At 43.8% G+C, this 19677-nt stretch overlaps 1 protein-coding gene across 1 annotated transcript in view; it reads right to left on the bottom strand.

The window, feature by feature from the left end:
• The window catches only part of CCDC148 (coiled-coil domain containing 148), a 220169-nt gene that overhangs the window by 147477 nt on the left and 53015 nt on the right, over window positions 1-19677 (bottom strand). The window contains exon 3 of the mRNA XM_040440791.1: window positions 15030-15151. Coding sequence (XP_040296725.1) covers window positions 15030-15151 — 122 coding nt within the window. The remainder of the gene's footprint in view (window positions 1-15029; window positions 15152-19677) is intronic.

Genomic DNA, 19677 nt, shown 5'->3' with positions numbered 1-19677 from the left:
ACGGAGCGGGAGTACTCCGTGGTCATGTGACACAAACGAATCCTCGATACAAAGAATTTGCATCGAGGATTTTTTTGTGTCGAATTACTCGATTTAGTCGAGTACTCATTGCAGCCCTAGTTGTGTCTGGTATTGCAGATCGTCCAATGGGTTGCGTCTGGTATTGCAGATCGTCCAACGGGTTGCGTCTGGTATTGCAGATCGTCCAACGGGTTGTGTCTGGTATTGCAGACCGTCCAATGGGTTGTGTCTGGTATTGCAGACCGTCCAATGGGTTGTGTCTGGTATTGCAGACCGTCCAATGGGTTGTGTCTGGTATTGCAGACCGTCCAATGGGTTGTGTCTGGTATTGCAGACCGTCCAATGCGTTGTGTCTGGTATTGCAGATCGTCCAGTGGGTTGTGTCTGGTATTGCAGACCGTCCAATGCGTTGTGTCTGGTATTGCAGACCGTCCAATGGGTTGTGTCTGGTATTGCAGACCGTCCAATGGGTTGTGTCTGGTATTGCAGACCGTCCAATGCGTTGTGTCTGGTATTGCAGATCGTCCAGTGGGTTGTGTCTGGTATTGCAGACCGTCCAATGCGTTGTGTCTGGTATTGCAGACCGTCCAATGGGTTGTGTCTGGTTTTGCAGACCGTCCAATGGGTTGTGTCTGGTATTGCAGACCGTCCAATGCGTTGTGTCTGGTATTGCAGATCGTCCAGTGGGTTGTGTCTGGTATTGCAGACCGTCCAATGGGTTGTGTCTGGTATTGCAGACCGTCCAATGCGTTGTGTCTGGTATTGCAGACCGTCCAATGGGTTGTGTCTGGTATTGCAGACCGTCCAATGGGTTGTGTCTGGTATTGCAGACCGTCCAATGCGTTGTGTCTGGTATTGCAGATCGTCCAGTGGGTTGTGTCTGGTATTGCAGACCGTCCAATGCGTTGTGTCTGGTATTGCAGACCGTCCAATGGGTTGTGTCTGGTATTGCAGACCGTCCAATGCGTTGTGTCTGGTATTGCAGATCGTCCAGTGGGTTGTGTCTGGTATTGCAGACCGTCCAATGCGTTGTGTCTGGTATTGCAGACCGTCCAATGGGTTGTGTCTGGTATTGCAGACCGTCCAATGCGTTGTGTCTGGTATTGCAGATCGTCCAGTGGGTTGTGTCTGGTATTGCAGACCGTCCAATGCGTTGTGTCTGGTATTGCAGACCGTCCAATGGGTTGTGTCTGGTATTGCAGACCGTCCAATGCGTTGTGTCTGGTATTGCAGATCGTCCAGTGGGTTGTGTCTGGTATTGCAGACCGTCCAATGGGTTGTGTCTGGTATTGCAGACCGTCCAATGGGTTGTATCTGGTATTGTAGACCGTCCAATGGGTTGTGTCTGGTATTGCAGACCGTCCAATGGGTTGTATCTGGTATTGCAGACCGTCCAATGCGTTGTCTGGTATTGAAGACCGTCCAATGGGTTGTATCAGGTATTGCAGACCGTCCAATGGGTTGTGTCTGGTATTGCAGACCGTCCAATGGGTTGTATCTGGTATTGCAGACCGTCCAATGCGTTGTCTGGTATTGAAGACCGTCCAATGGGTTGTATCAGGTATTGCAGACCGTCCAATGCGTTGTGTCAGGTATTGCAGATCATTCCCATTCTAGTGAATAAGGATGAGCTGCAACATCAGGCGCATCCCCTTGACAAGAGTGCTGCTGTTTCTGGAGGAAAAAAAAAAGCAGACCCCTTTACTTATACCACCCATTTAAGATATCTTTTTTGATACAGTTGCCTCCTGAACTGAATTGCTCCTTTTAGGATTCCAGTGTGTGCTAACTAATGGCTCGAAGGATGAAATAAATCCACAATCTGCAGGTGGACGTCCCTATGTGCACTTCCTTGCAGTGAGATGTTTGTGTGCAGAAAGGCTGGCGAGGTGTTCAGAGGATCTCAGTTTCCTGGTGAGCATGTTTATTCTCAATCACCGGAGAGACACTATACAGACCACCGTGTAATTGGAAACTGACGTGATCCTGGAACGGCTGCCTGGAAGACACAAGGAGGATGATACTGATGTAAAGGGAACTACAACATGGCTGCCTATTGGACAGAATAAATCTTGGTGTTGGATAATCATCTGAGAGATTCTTGGTGAGTATCGGTTTTAGGTTTCTGGAGAACTGGGATGTGGAATATAAAATAATTTGAGCTTAGCGTTTAGCTCGCATCAGCCACAACAGAGACCCATTTGGCTAATTGGAGCTAATAGTTTTTTCCCATGGTGCACTGCCTGACAATATATCCATACACTTTTAGCATAGTGACCATTGCTCCTAGTGTGACAGGGAGTCTTCTCGCATGAAACACTGTGATAGGCAAAGCAATAGGGGTTACGAGGGTGACAAATACAGACCTCCATAAGAGGACGATGGTCAGTGCAGATATATGATTTTACTAGACAAGGCTATATTAAGGGGGTTCTCCGGGAAGGTGATCAATATGAGATCGGTGGGGGTCTGACCCCTGGAATCCCTGCTGATCAGCTGTACAAGGGGGCCGTGGCGCTCCGTGAGCACTCAGGCTTCTTCCTAGGCCATGTGATGTTCCATTCATCAATAAAATGGCCTAGGTGCAGGTCAGTCTCATTCAAGCAAAGCAAGCACAGCCACTATACATTGTACGGCGCTGTGCTTGGTAAGATGCACTCACTGGAGCGCTGCGGACTCCTCAGACAGCTGATCTGCAGGGGTAACATGGGTCGGACCTTTCCGATCTCATATTAATGACCAATCCCGAGGATAGGTCATCAACATATAAATCACGGAGAACCCCTTTAAAATACCACAGTAAAATAAAAATATATATATTTATATGGTTCAGAGCTCAGGTTTTTTTTTAAAATCCCCTGCTTCCCTTCACACTGCAACTGATTTACATAAAAGCATTCTGCATGTCTGCAGCCGCCACTAGAGGGAGCTCACTGCGGACGGATTTATACATCTCCTGAAAGCTGAAAGTTTTTTTGTGCAAGGGCTTATCTCTCTATATTCAACTGTATCTCTGTCCTTAGGACGGTGATACAGTTAGATACTTCTTCGGGGCATGGGAGCGACGTCTCCCTTCCCCGTTCCCACTGATAGGCTTCAGGCCTAGTGCATGTAGTCTGTCAGAGGCCAGCACAGGTGGCACTATGAAGTAATCATGATCACGCCGCCTGAGCCAGTGCGGGACAAAGGCCGGAAGAGGAGCACTATATGAGCATCTACTGGGGTCATTAAAATGGGGCTTTTTGTACTGGCACATATTATGGGGGCACTAGGATGGGGGTAAGTTTTGTACTGGATCACAGAAGGGGGCATTGGCACACATTATGGCGGCACTATGGGGACACTGGCTCAACTGGGGGCACTAAGAGGTATTTTTTGTACTGGCACACATTATAAGGGGGCATTTTTTGTACCGCTACACATAAGGGGGCATTTTTTGAAATAGCGCACATTATAAAGGAGCAATTCTTTGTACTAGAGCACATTTTTTGTACTAATACACACTATAAGTGGGCATTTTTTGTACTGATGCACATTATAACGGGGCATTTTTTGTACTGATGCACATTAGGGGGAATTTTTATACTGTCACACATTATAAGAAGAATTATCACTACTGGGGGCATTATGGTGAGCTTTATTACCACTGGGGGACTATGAGGAACATGATTACTAGTATGGGCACTATGGGACATTATTACTTCTGGGGCACAGTGGGGACATTATTACTGTTAGAGGCACTGTGGGGGCACTATTACTAATAAGTGAACTCTGGCAGAGAATTATTACTGTTGATGGGACTTTGGGGAACACTGTATCAGCTTAGCACAATTATTTTAGGGGGACACTATTTATGGTACTATTACCGTCAGGGACACTATTTGCTGGGCGCAATTATTTTTTATGGCACTGCGTGCTAATAATTATTGAAGGGGGCACTATCTGTATGTTACTAGTATTTTCAGGGGGATTAGCTGTTTCTGCAGTATGGTATTGGGGACGGGGGGTGGCAGGATGGGGCGTTCAGAAGGTGGGCGGATGATGGACAAGTAGAAAACGAATGTGTCTTATCGTCAAACTCTGCAGAGAGGAGATGGTGGAAAGAAATCATCATGGCGGTCTGGTCTGAATGGAGAACATGAGGAAAGAGGCCGTCTACATCAGAGGAGACGTCATTGGATGGAAGAGGCATGTGGCGATGTGGGGCCCTGTATGTTTTGTATTGCTGTATGTAATGTTAGGAGGGAAGGGGTTAGGTTAAGAATTTGTCATGTAAGGGGGGGGGGCGTCTCAATTTTCGCCTCCTTCAGCAGAAAGGCTAGGTGCGTTTCTGTGCAGAAACCTTTCCTCTAGACATACAGTATTGGATGTCCCCTCGACAAGGTCACAGTACTGTATATACTTGGGTATAAACAGATCATGGCGGATATATACCTTTGGTATACTTATACAGAGTTATTAAATCTCCCCTCAACCTGTCTCTTTATACACTAAATAACCCGAATTCTCCTCATCTTTCCTGGTACTATATTTCTCCCATTTAATGTATTACTCACCTTTGAGCCATCTCAAGCTCTTCTATGTCTTTTCTTGTACACAGGCGCCCAAATCTCTATGTAATACTCCATGTGCGATCTGACTAATGACTTGTAAAGTGGCAAAATATATTTTAGTCAAGTAGAAATATTACAAATCCCCCAAGAATATGTGACTGAGAATATGGAATATAATTGCTGAAGACAAGGCAATGGACAGAAAACCCTGTGGAAATCATGTTTCCAATAACTGGCTGCAGGCCCAATGTGAAAGACATCGCTAATTACTGTGATACCCAATTATACTGCAAGGTTACAGCGGTGACTCAGGATGCAATTCTCTCGCCTCTTCAGTCACTTCATTTAGAGTTTGAAGAGAAATAACAAGACAGAAAGAGGACAGTATGACCTCATCTGTATACATTCAGAAGAGAAGGTTTTCTGTAACGTACAGGAATTTACAGGAAGTCACACTAATATACATATATATACCAGCGACACCAACCATGATATCCTCCCAGTCCATCAGCCGTTCTGTCCCATAAACAATAAGTCTACAAGAATCTTTCCTTCATCTCCCCTTCCTCCTTCTCTCTGCAGTGCTAAAGCAATACGTCTGGGAAGGATTTAAAGGGAACCTGTCACCATGAAATGCAGTGCAATCTACAGGCAGCGCGTTATAGAGCAGGAGGAGCTGAGCAGATTGATATATAGATTTGTGGGAAAAGATTCAGTAAAACTTGTAATTTATACATTTAAACCTTTAGAGTCATGTGGGCGGTCCTAGTCAATGACTGACGGCTAACTGCATGACTAAACATACAGGGATCACTGATAGGACCGCCCACTGGACTCATAAGCACAGAAAGGGCAGATGTTAAAATGTATCAATTACAAGTTTAAAGGAAATCTGTCCCATGGATTGTCACAAGTAAAGGGGTATTCCCATCTTAGACAATGGGGGCATATCGCTAGGATATGCCCCCATTGTCTGATAGGTGCGTGGGACGGAGCAGGAAGTGCTGTGGCTGGAGGACCCCAGATTTCCCAGGGTCTGTCCACCACCAAGCGCTAATCCCCGCCTCTCCCATAGAAGTGAATGGGAGCGTGCCGCGCATGCGCGGCCCATGCTCCCATTAATTTCTATGGGGCAGACGGTAATAGCCGAGCCAGTGCTCGGCTATTTTCAGCGGCCCCATAGAAATGAATGGAAGGCGACTGCGCATGCGACGTGCGCTCTCCTTCACTTTCGGGGCTCTGTTCTCGATATAGGTGTGGGTCCCAGCGGTGGGCCCAGCACCTATAAGACAATGGCGGCATATTTTAGCGATATGCCCCCATTGTCTGAGATGAGAAAACCCCTTTAAAGCAAAACAATTGCCATGTAGAACATAACACCTCCTTCCCTGTTATATCTTTCATTCAGCGTTTCTTGCTTTCTATCTTGAGGAAAGCATCTTTGTATGATATGCAAATTAGGCAGTAAGGTTATTTTCTTTCAACGGTGCCCAGGAACGCCCTCATCCAGTGCCCATGCCCACCCAACAGCAGAGCGAAGCACGCCTCTCCTGGGCTGAGACTCCACAGCCCCATCGGCGCTGTTGCCACTGCCCCCCCCCCCCCCCCCCAACTACATCACTGACACGAGATAACACCGCCTTCAGCTTCGCCGAGAAATCTTACGATGCAAGTCAATGGTGCCGGATCAGTTTTCTCAGACACAAAAGAAAATGGATGCGGAGCCCATTGACTTACAATGGTTCTAGTGCCAGATCCGTCTTGGTCATTTTAGAGATAATACAACTGGATCCGTTCTGAACAGATGCAGACGGTTGTATTAAATACTGCATGCATTTTTGCTGATCCCCTGACGGATCCAGCAAATACGCCGATGTGAAAGTAGCCTAATACATCAAAAGGCCGTAATAATGGTAAAACATACACAGGTAAGTACTCACTTACCAGAATAAGGGGTGCAGTCAGGCACAACTCTGTGGACAGCAGACAACGTTCCTCAAGTCGCGAAAACCTGCTGGTCGTTCATACGGATCCGCACAAAAGTGAAAATAAAATACCGGCTAAATCAGGTCGCTATGATCCGATAACACAAGGATTTATTAGTTAAAAGAAGGAAAAAAAACAGCTGTAAATATAACGCGTTTCGGAGCCGATCGGCCTCCTTCTTCAGAAAACTAATCTGATCGCCTCCAAAACGCGTTATATTCACAGCAGTTTTTCCCCCTTCTTTTAACTAATAAATCCTTGCTTTATAGGAACATAGCGCCCTGATTAAGCCAGATTTTTTAATTTTATTTTACCTCCAAAGCAGATGTGAACATACCATACTGGAAAAGTATTTCAATGGGGCCGCAAAAGATGCTGTATCTGCATTTGCTGTATGCATCTGCATTTCCGTTCCATGGCCCCGTAAAAAAGATAGAGCACGTTCTATTCATTTCCACAATTGCTGACAAGAATAGGTATTTCTATCATAGGGCTGGCCGTGTGCGTTCCGCAAAATGCAGAACACACGCGACCGGTATTCGTGTTTTGTGGATCAGCAATTTGCGGACCATTCAGTTGTCTAAATGAGGCCTAACTAAAGACGGTTAGAAGAGAACGCCGAAAGCATTGCCGACTGATAAACGCACACAGCCTGTTTCCCCCTAATGACTTTCTACTGCTATACACACACATATATACGGTATATACATAACCTGATAAGACATCTAATACCGTTCTGCTGTATAATAACGGCTGCTTATTTCAGAGGGCGCACCAACACCTGTTCTGTTATATCGCTTGCCGGATATTAAGGTCTCCAATATTCTAATAAGATAAGAAACAAAATGAAAGAGCGCCACATCTTCACACATTAGAGATCATTAAATATGTAGGATCAGTCTCCACGGCCTCTGATGTGCAGTTTACATAAGCGGCTTCCTTTCGCAGCAGGTGCCGGGCTTCGATGTGTCTCTACCACCAGTGATTTATTGTGAAGGCAAAGAACTGGTTGCTATGGGTCACAATGCATTTCTGTTCTATGCTTTATATGATTAAGGATTAATTCTTATTTCTTGAAAACATATCAACGTATCCTCAGATACTCATAGGGCCCTATTAACCCAGTATATGCCTTCTCGCATAAGCCAGACCAGTTTGTGTTGGCATATTTTTTGCTGCTGTATTCAGTAGCCTAGTAGAATATGCTATTCTATTCTGAGGGATATAGCAAAAAAAATATAAAAAAAACATACTGGAACAACTGCAGCAAATTAGTAACTGTAACTAATGAATAGGGCTGAGCTACAATACCAAGCACAGCCACTATGTAAATTACGGCGCTGTGCTTGGTATGCTGTGAGGAGGGCGCAGTGCTCACAGGAACAGCTGATTGGCAGAGAGTGCCGGGAGTTGGACCCTCACCGATCAGATATTGATAACCTATCCTGAGGATAGACCATCAATATCAAAATCTCGGAAAATCTCTTTAAAGGGGTTTTCCAAGACTTTTCTACTGATGACCTATTTTCTGGATAGGTCATCAGTATCTGATCGGTGGGGATCCGACACCTGGTACCCCCACTGATTGGCTGTTTCAGAAGGCAGAGTGGCTTGCAGCAGCACTGCAGCCTTCTCCATCTTAGCCTGGGCCAGTGACGTCACGTTCATCGGTCACATGGCCTAGGCGCAGCTCACCGCCATTGAAGTGAATGGGGCTGAGGTGCGATACCAAGCATAGCTGCTATACAATGTACGGCGCTGTCGCTAACAGGAGCGACGGTGTCTTCTCAAACAGCTGATTACGGTAAAATCCTCTTGTCCCTTGGGGATATTTTTAAGCCATGGACCGTGATGACAACCGTAATTGCAGGATCTGATGGGAAGGGATTGTGAGGGAGGGAATAAAGAGATGGAGAAAGGGAAGAGGGACTTTAGGTTCTTGTTCCTCACACAATATAATAGGAATGCCGGGACTTTAAAGAACATTGTCTGGAAAAACTGGGGGGTTTTTGAAAAATGACCCTATTTTAAGGAAAGAGATACTGGTGCAACCTATGGTCACCTTTAGGAAAGCCCCGAATTTGCAGACTCGATTGGTACATAGTGCGGCTTCTAAAAACAATATCTGTTAATGCTAACTACGTAAGAACACCCATTACGCTACAGACGTACTTGCACAGGCCTATATACTCATGCTGATAAACATGTGCCAAGGATGCCAAACTAGAGATACCAAAGAAAGTGGAATGACACACTCTAAGCAAACAATGAAAAGGCGATAGCCAGTATACACAAGTGGTCAAAAGTTTTGAGAATGACACAAATATTAGTTTTCACAAAGTTTGCTGCTAAACTGCTTTTAGATCTTTGTTTCAGTTGTTTCTGTGATGTAGTGAAATATAATTACACGCACTTCATACATTTCAAAGGCTTTTATTGACAATTACATTTATGCTTTTATCGACATTTATGTATTCAGTATTTGCAGTGTTGGCCCTTCTTTTTCAGGACCTCTGCAATTCGACTGGGCATGCTCTCAATCAACTTCTGGGCCAATTCCTGACTGATAGCAACCCATTCTTTCATAATCACTTTTTGGAGTTTGTCAGAATTAGTGGGTTTTTGTTCGTCCACCCGCCTCTTGAGGATTGACCACAAGTTCACAATGGGATTAAGATCTGGGGAGTTTCCAGGCCATGGACCCAAAATGTCAACATTTTGGTCCCCGAGCCACTTAGTTATCCCTTTTGTCTTATGGCACGGTGCTCCATCGTGCTGGGAAATGCATTGTTCTTCACCAAACTGTTGTTGGATTGTTGGAAGAAGTTGCTGTTGGAGGGTGTTTTGGTACCATTCTTTATTCATGGCTGTGTTTTTGGGCAAAATTGTGAGTGAGCCCACTCCCTTGGATGAGAAGCAACCCCACACATGAATGGTCTCAGGATGCTTTACTGTTGGCATGACACAGGACTGATGGTAGCGCTCACCTTTTCTTCTCCGGACAAGCCTTTTTCCAGATGCCCCAAACAATCGGAAAGAGGCTTCATCGGAGAATATGACTTTGCCCCAGTCCTCCGCAGTCCATTCACCATACTTTCTGCAGAAGATCAATCTGTCCCTGATGTTTTTTTTGGAGAGAAGTGGCTTCTTTGCTGGCCTTCTTGACACCAGGCCATCTTCCAAAAGTCTTCGCCTCACTGTGCGTGCAGATGCGCTCACACCTGCCTGCTGCCATTCCTGAGCAAGCTCTGCACTGGTGGCACTCCGATCCCGCAGCTGAATCCTCTTTAGGAGACGATCCTGGCGCTTGCTGGACTTTCTTAGACGCCCTGAAGCCTTCTTAACAAGAATTGAACCTCTTTCCTTGAAGTTCTTGATGATCCTATAAATTGTTGATTGAGGTGCAATCTTAGTAGCCACAATATCCTTGCCTGTGAAGCCATTTTTATGCAACGCAATGATGGCTGCACGCGTTTCTTTGCAGGTCACCATGGTTAACAATGGAAGAACAATGATTTCAAGCATCACCCTCCTTTTAACATGTCAAGTCTGCCATTTTAACCCAATCAGCCTGACATAATGATCTCCAGCCTTGTGCTCGTCAACATTCTCACCTGAGTTAACAAGACGATTACTGAAATGATCTCAGCAGGTCCTTTAATGACAGCAATGAAATGCAGTGGAAAGGTTTTTTGGGGATTAAGTTAATTTTCATGGCAAAGAAGGACTGTGCAATTCATCTGATCACTCTTCATAACATTCTGGAGTATATGCAAATTGCTATTATAAAAACTTAAGCAGCAACTTTTCCAATTTCCAATATTTATGTAATTCTCAAAATTTTTAGCCACGACTGTACACAAGTAGTCAAACAGAGACTTATACAGACCAAGGGCTTCAGGAGGAGGACACCAACTCCGAAGCGCGTTTCGCCTCGCTTCCCCCAAGAGGAAGCGAGGCCTCGTACGCCCCCAAGAGGAAGCGAGGTAAAACACGCGTTGGGGTTGGTGTCCTCCTGAAGCCCTTGGTCTGTAGAAGTCTCTGTTTGACCACTTGTGTATACTGGCTATCGCCTTTTCATCGTTTGCTTACAGTGTGTCATTCCACTTTCTTTGGTATCTCTAGTTTGGGATCCTTGGCACATGTTTATCAGCATGAGTATATAGGCCTGTGCAAGTACGTCTGTAGCATAATGGGTGTTCTTACGTAGTTAGCATTAACAGACATTGTTTGTGTCTTTTGTTACAGAGATTGCACCCTCCATTGAGACTCCTATATGCTGACCTTCTTGTGGCTTCTGGGGGGGACCGTTTTTCACTATGTCACTTTCCTGCATTGCTGCTAAATTATGCATTATGTCAGAGATTGTGTTTTGTATGTCTTTTTAACAATAACGGATCATGTAATATTATATGCGAGTATAATAAACCTTTTTATCTGACCGGACGAAGCAGTACTTCACTATCGATATCTGACAGGAGTGCGCCTGTGAAAGGAGGTCCGGTTCTCTGTGTCCCATTTACTGACGGCTCTGTGCTGGAGTGAAGATTCCCGGATTGGCTAATACAGCACCGCGGTCCGGTTTTGAAAACGTTTTGGCTATTGGTGTGAACACTGCCCACTTCACATTTTTTGGGATATGCGACGCTGGCAATACAGGCAACGCACCAAAGTGTTTTATATTTTATAGCCATCTAGAAATGTTTTCCACAATCCCTTCACTGCAATTCTAAAGAGTGCGGCTGTCAAGGACGTGACTGACCGTGGCTCTATATCAGATGTAGTCCACAGACCGCACGCTCATGCTGACGGGCAGGAATGACTTTCGCTGTCACATCCGGATGTTTCTGACTCCTCAGAAGCAGTAATGCAGGGAGTGCAATCCGGAAAGCAGCGGCCACATCATGTTCCACTGCCTTCTGTATAGAATTTTTTGGGGGGTTTATATTATGCAATAGAACCGATCCAGGCCATAAATATGATCATATTCATTTAGATGTTGGAGCGATATTACTGGACGTCAATCATTATTTTACTGGCGACAAACAATATTGGCGTCGGCCTGGGGATAACTTGTGATGGATGGCTATCTGCAAATGTTTTATGGCCAAAAAGTCTAATAAAAAGAATCTAGCCTCCCCTGGCATCACTGCACTGGTGAGACTCCGCACACAGGTGGACGGGTGGGAGTGAAGGCACATAGGGGGTATGTATAAAGAATAAAACTATAATGTTCGGGAGAGGAAGGATCAGGCGGCAGTCAAACAAATGATATTCAATCTGACAGCCGTGGTATAGGGACTACCGGTGGACGGGTGTATTTTGAAACCCATGATTTGATGATTTGGGCACCCCAACAGATTGTCCCTATACCTACCCCCCCCCCCCCCTTTTAATTCTCTCAAGAAAAATAAAGGCTTTTAGATTTTAGTACAAGTATAGAAAAAGGCTAATCTAGAAACAGGGGCCGACTGGGAACTTAAAGAGGCCCTGGAAAAAATACGAAAAGTGGCACCATGTTGTAGGCGGGCCCAGATTGACAGAAGTCAGGGCAACAGAGGTAGGTGGAGCCTGCAATACCCCAGTGCAGCACAATATACCGCCTCGGCAGAACCAGATACCACAGTGCAGCACAATATACTGCCCCAGCAGAACCAGATACCACAGTGCAGCACAATATACTGCCCCAGCAGATCCAGATACCACAGTGCAGCACAATATACTGCCCCAGCAGAACCAGATACCACAGTGCAGCATAAAATACTGCCACCATGACCACAGTATTCAACTGCATCACCGTCCTGAGGGTGGTGATACAGTTGACTTCAGGAGGGCACCTGGCCAGGTGCATAAGTACCTGATGCTCCTACATTAATTAATGCTTAGAGCATCAGATCATTACCCAATTGTACCAGAGCGGCCCCCAGGAAGGTAACTGGGCTCCCACCCAAAAAGAGCACTTCCTATCTTTTTACACAGATCTTTGCACCCGTGAAATAGAACAGCAGTCATTTTAAGGTGACTTAGGTGGCGCATGCGTCTTCGTTCCCCTAACTGGCAGCTCCACTCCTCTGCACCTTTGGATGGTGGGAGGGAAGCTTTGAATTCTTGGGGTGCTGGTAACAGTTCATGAAAAATGAATATGCCGCAACCTGCCATGTCTATGCAAGGATGTATCAGTGGCTAATGGTAAAGTGTGCAGGGGCTGAGCAAAATGAGCCACCAATTACTTACACTGAAGGACATAAGACAAATTTTAACAATACGGATCCCTATTAGCTACGTCCATTTTGGAAGAAATAAAACCTGCAGAGTTTGCATAGCATGTCCTCCTCCATCTAACGGTAGGATTTAACCCATTCCTGTAGAAGTAGGTTGCAGCTTGCTCTCTATCACTGCCAGTTTTATGAGCATATTGTACAGTCACTGCCTGAGGGTTAGGTAGAGTAATGGGTAAATATCCCCACTTCTGCAAAGCAGGAGGTATGAGCACTGAGCTGTGCTAAAGTGGATGAGGTTACAAATCTGCGCGGGGAGCCCAGGGCCAAACCCTCGTAGGACTGCCTGTGACACTGACACATGAACATGCAATGTGTAAGGAATGAATGGAAATTCTGCTGTCGTGTACTGGAGTCCTAACCCGCAATGCAGGACGACGGGATGAGAAGACCTGGTAGCTTGGGTTTTTCCGGGATTACATCGGATTATGAAGACGGACAGTAAAACTGAATTAGCTAACTGGTTAAATTAGGCCACATCCACAACACTTTAGTCTGTAGGGCAATGTGTGGGTAACCACGTGATCAATATTGGTTAAATCAAGTATCATACAGCATTGGTTAAATCAAGGTTTAATGTTAAATATATTTCTAACAATATGTTTATTTTAAGGGGGCCTGTCACATTGAAAATAGGGTCTGAGCTGCAGGCAACATGTTATAGAGCAGGAGGAGCTGAGCAGATTGAAATATAGTTTTGTGGGAAAAGATTCAGTATAACTTGTGTTTCTTTCATTTAAATCTCTGCTCATTCTGGGCTTTGAAGTCCAGGAGGCGGTCCTATCAGTGATTGACAGCTCTCTCTGTATACACAGTCATAGAGGGCAGGCTGTCAATCACTGATAGGACCGCCTCCAGGACTTCAAAGCCCAGAATGAGCAGAGATTTAAATGCATGAAATACAAGTTTTACTGAATCTTTTCCCACAAAACTATCTATCAATCTGCTCAGCTCCTCCTGCTCTATAACATGCTGCCTGTAGTTTACATTGGATTTTCCTGGTGACAGGTTCCCTTTAAACAAAATCCTGATCGTTTATACGTAGTCATCTCGTGAACATCAAAGGCAGGATTACAATGAAAGAAAAAACCTCTGCGTATATATAACACAGGGTCACACGATTCATGATAGGCGATAGTCAGACCTTCCTCTGCACAGGTCACAGAGCATGCCCACTACACTCCGCCATAGAAGTCAATGAATCATCTCTAGACTGCAGGTTCTTCACAGCCCATATGCAAACCAAATCTGTGAATTGTTAGAGCAGAAGAGCAGCAAGAGTCAAGATGGCTGTCCCCATAATCATGTGCACAATATGGAATAAAAAAAAAAAAAAGTTTACAATCAGGAAATAAAAAACTGATTAGAATAAAGAACAAATCGGTATAAGATAGAATTTAGAGGGAAAAAAATAAATCATACATTCCGATTAGGGCCCATTCACACGACCGTATATTTCAGTCCGCATCCGTTCCGCAATTTTGGTAGTCTGAATGAGCCCTTAAAGAGCGTGCATTTTTCGGGAGCTTATTTTTTTCTACAGATGTAGCTTTGTGGGAAAACGTTCAGTGTAACTTGTCATTTGCTGACCCCCTGCACACTGTGGTCTTAGGAGTCCAGTGGGTGGTCCTGCTCAATGACAGTTTCCCCTGTGTAAATGTGTATACAGAGACAGGTGTCTATCACCTGGTAACATCTCTTTCTGACCATCTTATCACTGGAGATAATAGCGCAGAATGCTAAACTGACTGTAAAAGAGCAAAGGAAACCTGATGGATAATAAAAAAAGTAAGGACACAGTATTAACGGGGTCGTCCAGGATTTTTATGTTGATGGCTTATCTCCCGATATCCTACACTCACACCGATAGATCCAGAACTATACAGCTCTGTCCATTAGGTAGCTGGTTACGGCAACACTCCTATTCACTTTAAGGGGGCAGAGCTGTAGTAACCAGCTCAGTACGCTGACGGGGCTGTGTAGTACTGGCGCCAATTTCCAGTGCTGCTGCTCCTTTGGGATAGCTGATCAGCAGAGGTGTGGGGCATCGGGCCTGGCCAGTCAGATATTAATGGCGTATCTTGAAGTTGGGCCATCAATATAAGAAACCTAGACAACCCCTTTAAAAGTATGCATTTTGTGAAATAAAACGAATAATAGATACACTATAAAAGCGAGGAGACAAATGTACCTTTAATTGGATGCTTGAGGACTCTAATCTCTTGGCTTCGGTGAACGCATGCAGTTGTTGGTAGTCAACAGGTTTGTATTTTGAACTGCCGAACCCATTCTTCATGCGAACCACTAAATGTTCTGGTCCAAAGAGATGAACGGAAAAAAAACCACAAACAAAATGTGCATAAAAACAGGATCTTAAACTTTAATAGTTAAATTCTGGTGGTAAAGTGTAAGGAAATTCTTCAGCATTTCCGAAAGTCCAGTGATGACATAATAATAATGAAGCATATTAGGTATAGTTGTGGTTTAATATGACACATTGATATACAGTGGCTTGCGAAAGTTTAGGCACCCCTGGTCAAAATTACAGTTACTGTGAACAGTCAAGCAAGTTGAAGATGAAAGGCATAAAGTTAAAGATAAAACACACTTTTCAACATTTTAAGCAATATCAGTGTATTATTTTTGTTTTGTACAATTTTAAAGTGAAAAAAGGAAAGGAGTAACTTGCAAAAGTATGGGAACCCTAGGAGATTTGAGCTCTCAGATAACTTAGACGGAGGTCTCTGACCTTAAATAGCCTGTTAGGGTTAAGCCTTGTTCACAATCATCGTTAGGAGATGCAAAGCTTTATAAATACCCAGACTCCTCTATCCTTGTCCCGGAGAACAGCAGTTTCTCACATACAATTCAGCCACAATTCATTGGTATTATGATCAAGCGTATGAGGAAAAAGTTACTCACACTTCAGAAGTATCTTCAATATATTTATAGCTTGAGGCCCCTTTCACACGGGCGTTGCGGATTGGGGCCGGATGCGTTCAGGGAAAATGGTGCGATTTGGACACTAAAACAAGTCAGTTTTCACTGCAATTGCGTTCCATGTTTGCGTTTTTTCTGCGCGGGTGGAAAACCTTTTATGGCGTTTTGCACGCGCGTGAGAAAAAAATTGTCATGTTTGGTACCCAGACCCGGACTTCTTCACAGAAGTTGGGGTTTGGGTTAGGTGTTGTGTAGATTGTATTATTTCCCCTTATAACATGGTTATAAGGGAAAATAATAGCATTCTGAATACAGAATGCATAGTACAATAGGGCTGAAGGGGTTAAAAAAATAAAATAAAAATAAAAATAAATTAAACTCACCTTAATCCACTTTTTTTTTTAACCCCTCCAGCCCTATTGTACTAAGCATTCTGTATTCAGAATGCTATTATTTTCCCTTATAACCATGTTATAAGGGAAAATAATAATGATCGGGTCCCCATCCCGATCGTCTCCTAGCAACCGTGCGTGAAAATCACACTGCATCCGCACTTGCTTGCGGATGCTTGCGATTTTCACGCAACCCTATTCACTTCTATGGGGCCTGCGTTGCGTGAAAAACGCACAAAATAGAGCATGCTGCGATTTTCACGCAACGCACAAGTGATGCGTGAAAATCACCGCTCGTCTGGAGTTGTTCCTGGTTTAACATATTCTAATACAACCCATTTTATTTCATTCCATCTATGTTTCTTTTCCTGACAGTGTTGCAACAATGTGGTTTCCTGGTATTTTCTTTTTTTCTTTTTGCTGTCTGTTGCATCCATGCATCTCCTTATGTTAGATTTATGCTCATTTAGTCTCACTCGTATTTCCCTTTTAGTTTGTCCTATGTACCACATGCTGCAAGGACACCTCAATCCATATGTGACATTTTTAGTCATACATGTGGCATAATGGTACATGGGAATTTCATATCCTTTTCTTGGATGGTTAATGTTCTGTCCTCTTAAAATTTGGTTACAGTTCATACAGGATAAACAGGGAAAACGTAACCTTTCTTAATTAGTCTGTTTCCTATTGTTCTTCCTTTTCGATATGAAACCCGGGTTTGTTTTTGAACAGTCTACCATATTTTTTTTATCATATTGTAATATGTCCCAATATTTATTGATTTTTTTTAAAATTAATATTGCATGACGATTGTATGTCCCTATATACAATAGATGATCTTTAGTATCCTTTTTAATCTTCCTTTTTAATAAAGACTCTCTAGGAATTTGTTCAACTTCCTTTTTTATATTCTCCATCATATTTTTTGGATAGTCTCGCTTAATAAATTTATGTACCAGTTTTTCCTGTTTTATATAATCAGTATTCTTTTTAGCTATACGTTTTGCTCTTATCAACTGACCTTTAGGTATACCTTTAAAGGTATGTCGGGCGTGGTGACTAGTGTAGCGTAGGGTATTATTATTCTTATCTGTAGGCTTTGTATACAATGTAGTATCAAAACCTCATTCACCATCCTTAGTGATTTCTACATCTAAGAATTGTATAGTCGTAGTGTGATAGTGTCACTGGAATGTAATAGATTCATGGCATGTGTTCAGATAAACAGCAGCCATGGGTTCTTTTAAGCAGCTGCCCAACTCTCTGAAAATGAAAATGGTTGAGGCCCACAAAGCAGGAGAAGACTATAAGAAGATAGTAAATTGTTTTCAGGTTGCCATTTCCTACATTCAAAATGTAATTAAGAAATGGCAGATAACAGGAACACTGGAGGTCAAGAGAAGGTCTGGAAGACCATAAAAAATGTCAGAGACAGCAGCTCGAAGGATTGGTAGAAAGACAAATCAGAACTCCCTCTTGACTGCAAGAGACCATCAGGAAGATTTAGCAGAATCTGAAGTTGTGGCACGTTGTTTTACTGTTCAGAGAAACCCGCACAAATATGGTGTTCGTGGAGGGGTCATCAGAAGAAAACCTCTCCTGCGTCCTCACCATAAAATTCAGCATCAGAAATTTGCAAAAGAACATCTAAACAAGCCTGATGCATTTTGGAAACAAGTCCTGTGGACCAATTACGTTAAAATACAACTCTTTTGCCACAATGAGCAAAGTTATGTTTGGAGGAAAAAAAGGGCACAGAATTTTGTGAAAAGAACGCCCCGATCAATGATGTTTTGGGGTTGTGTTGCAGCCAATGGCACAGAGAACATTTCACGGGTACATAGAAGAATGGACTGAATGAAGCAAGCTCTGGAAGGAAATATAACATCAACTGTAAAAAAAAAGCTGGAGTTGAAAAGAGGATGGCTTCTACAATTGGATAATGATCCTAACCACGCCTCAAAATCCACAACAGACTACCTCAAAAGGCACAAGCTGAAGGTTTTACCAAGTCCCCTGATCTGAACATCATTGAAAATCTGTGGATAGACCTCAAAAAAGCAGTGCATGCAAGATGGCCCAGGAATCTCACAGAACTGGAAGACTTCTGCAAGGAAGAATGGATGAAAATCCCTTAAACAAGAACTGAAAGACTCTTGGCTGCTACAAAAACATTTACAAGCTGTGATACTTGCCAAAGGGGGGTTCTATTGTAACGCCCTAGAGTGGCATTACCACTTCTGCACCCTGCTACTGTCTTTACTGGTTAACCTCGTGTCATCATGTGTATTTATTTCAGGTCCAAACACTGTGCATTTCCCATTTTGCAACTGTTATGTTCAAAGGTAATGTGGCAGCAAACAAGGCAGAGCTATAGTTACATAGTGTGGAACCTTTTTTTCCATTCTATGCCCCCCTCTGTGGAGGAGTGGGCGAGACCCACTTCCTGCAGGAAGGGAGGGGACCAGTTTCTAGAGCAGTCTAGCTTACCCCCTGTTGGGGAAGGAAGCAAGGGCTGGGATGGTCGCCATTGGACATGCATGCCCCAGCTAAGCAAGGCAAGCCAGCTAGAGCACCTTCAGCTCTGCTGGACATGGAGGCCACAGCTTAAAGCCTCAGAGGCCAGGAGGAGTTTTTTCCTGGACAAATCTAGAGACAGACCATTCAAAGAAAAGTTGCAGCATCCAGAGGAAGCTAAGTTATACAGCTATCCTGTTAGTACAGCAGAGCCAGAGAGCAACAGATGTAGCAGAGAGGAGTTTCCCTCCACAGTTTTAATGCTAAAGCCTTCTGGAACCAAGATAAAGTCTGTAAATTGTTTGGAGAAACATCACACTATTAGGTACTAACCATGCAGGGTGCCCAAAGTTTTGCTTCGGGCCCTTTTCTTTTTTTGAAAATGTAAAAGATGAAAATAAAATATTGCTTAAAATACAAAGGTAATGTGTCATCTTTAACTTTATGCCTTTTGGAGATCATTTCATCTTCAACTTGCTTAAATGTTCACAGTAACAGTAATTTTGAACAGGGGTGCCCAAACTTTTGCAAGCCACTGAAGTGTACAATATGATTACTAGCTTTGTTTCTACTGTATCGTCTGTATTAAAACCTTATGTGGCCCTTTAAGTGCATTTTCACCGCTGAGTAGACATGGGATTGGATGTTTTCTGTGCACATATTGACTGTAAGAACGAATGATTTGCTTATTTAGTCCCATAGTTTACACAACTGGGGTTGAGAGGTGGCCGAGATCATTAGAAGGCTTCCTTCTGAACCTCTCCTGCAACAGTCCTTCAAGTCTCCATGTGAAGAACATGGGCCGGGGAGCATGGATTGTGTTCAACTCGCTGCAAATTTCAATCTTGTTATGAGCCCGAGGGACGAGCTCTTCAATAAGCTGCAGCAATCAGTCAATAGCATCTAGGTTCACTCTGCCAAAAACTGGAGATGCCAAAAACGTTTATTTCTAGCTATTCTCTATAGAAGGGGTGAGTGTTCTTTATA

This window comes from Bufo bufo, chromosome 7 (assembly GCF_905171765.1).
Source record: "Bufo bufo chromosome 7, aBufBuf1.1, whole genome shotgun sequence".
Taxonomy (NCBI): Eukaryota; Metazoa; Chordata; class Amphibia; order Anura; family Bufonidae; genus Bufo; species Bufo bufo.
This window is presented reverse-complemented; position numbering and strand designations above follow the sequence as displayed.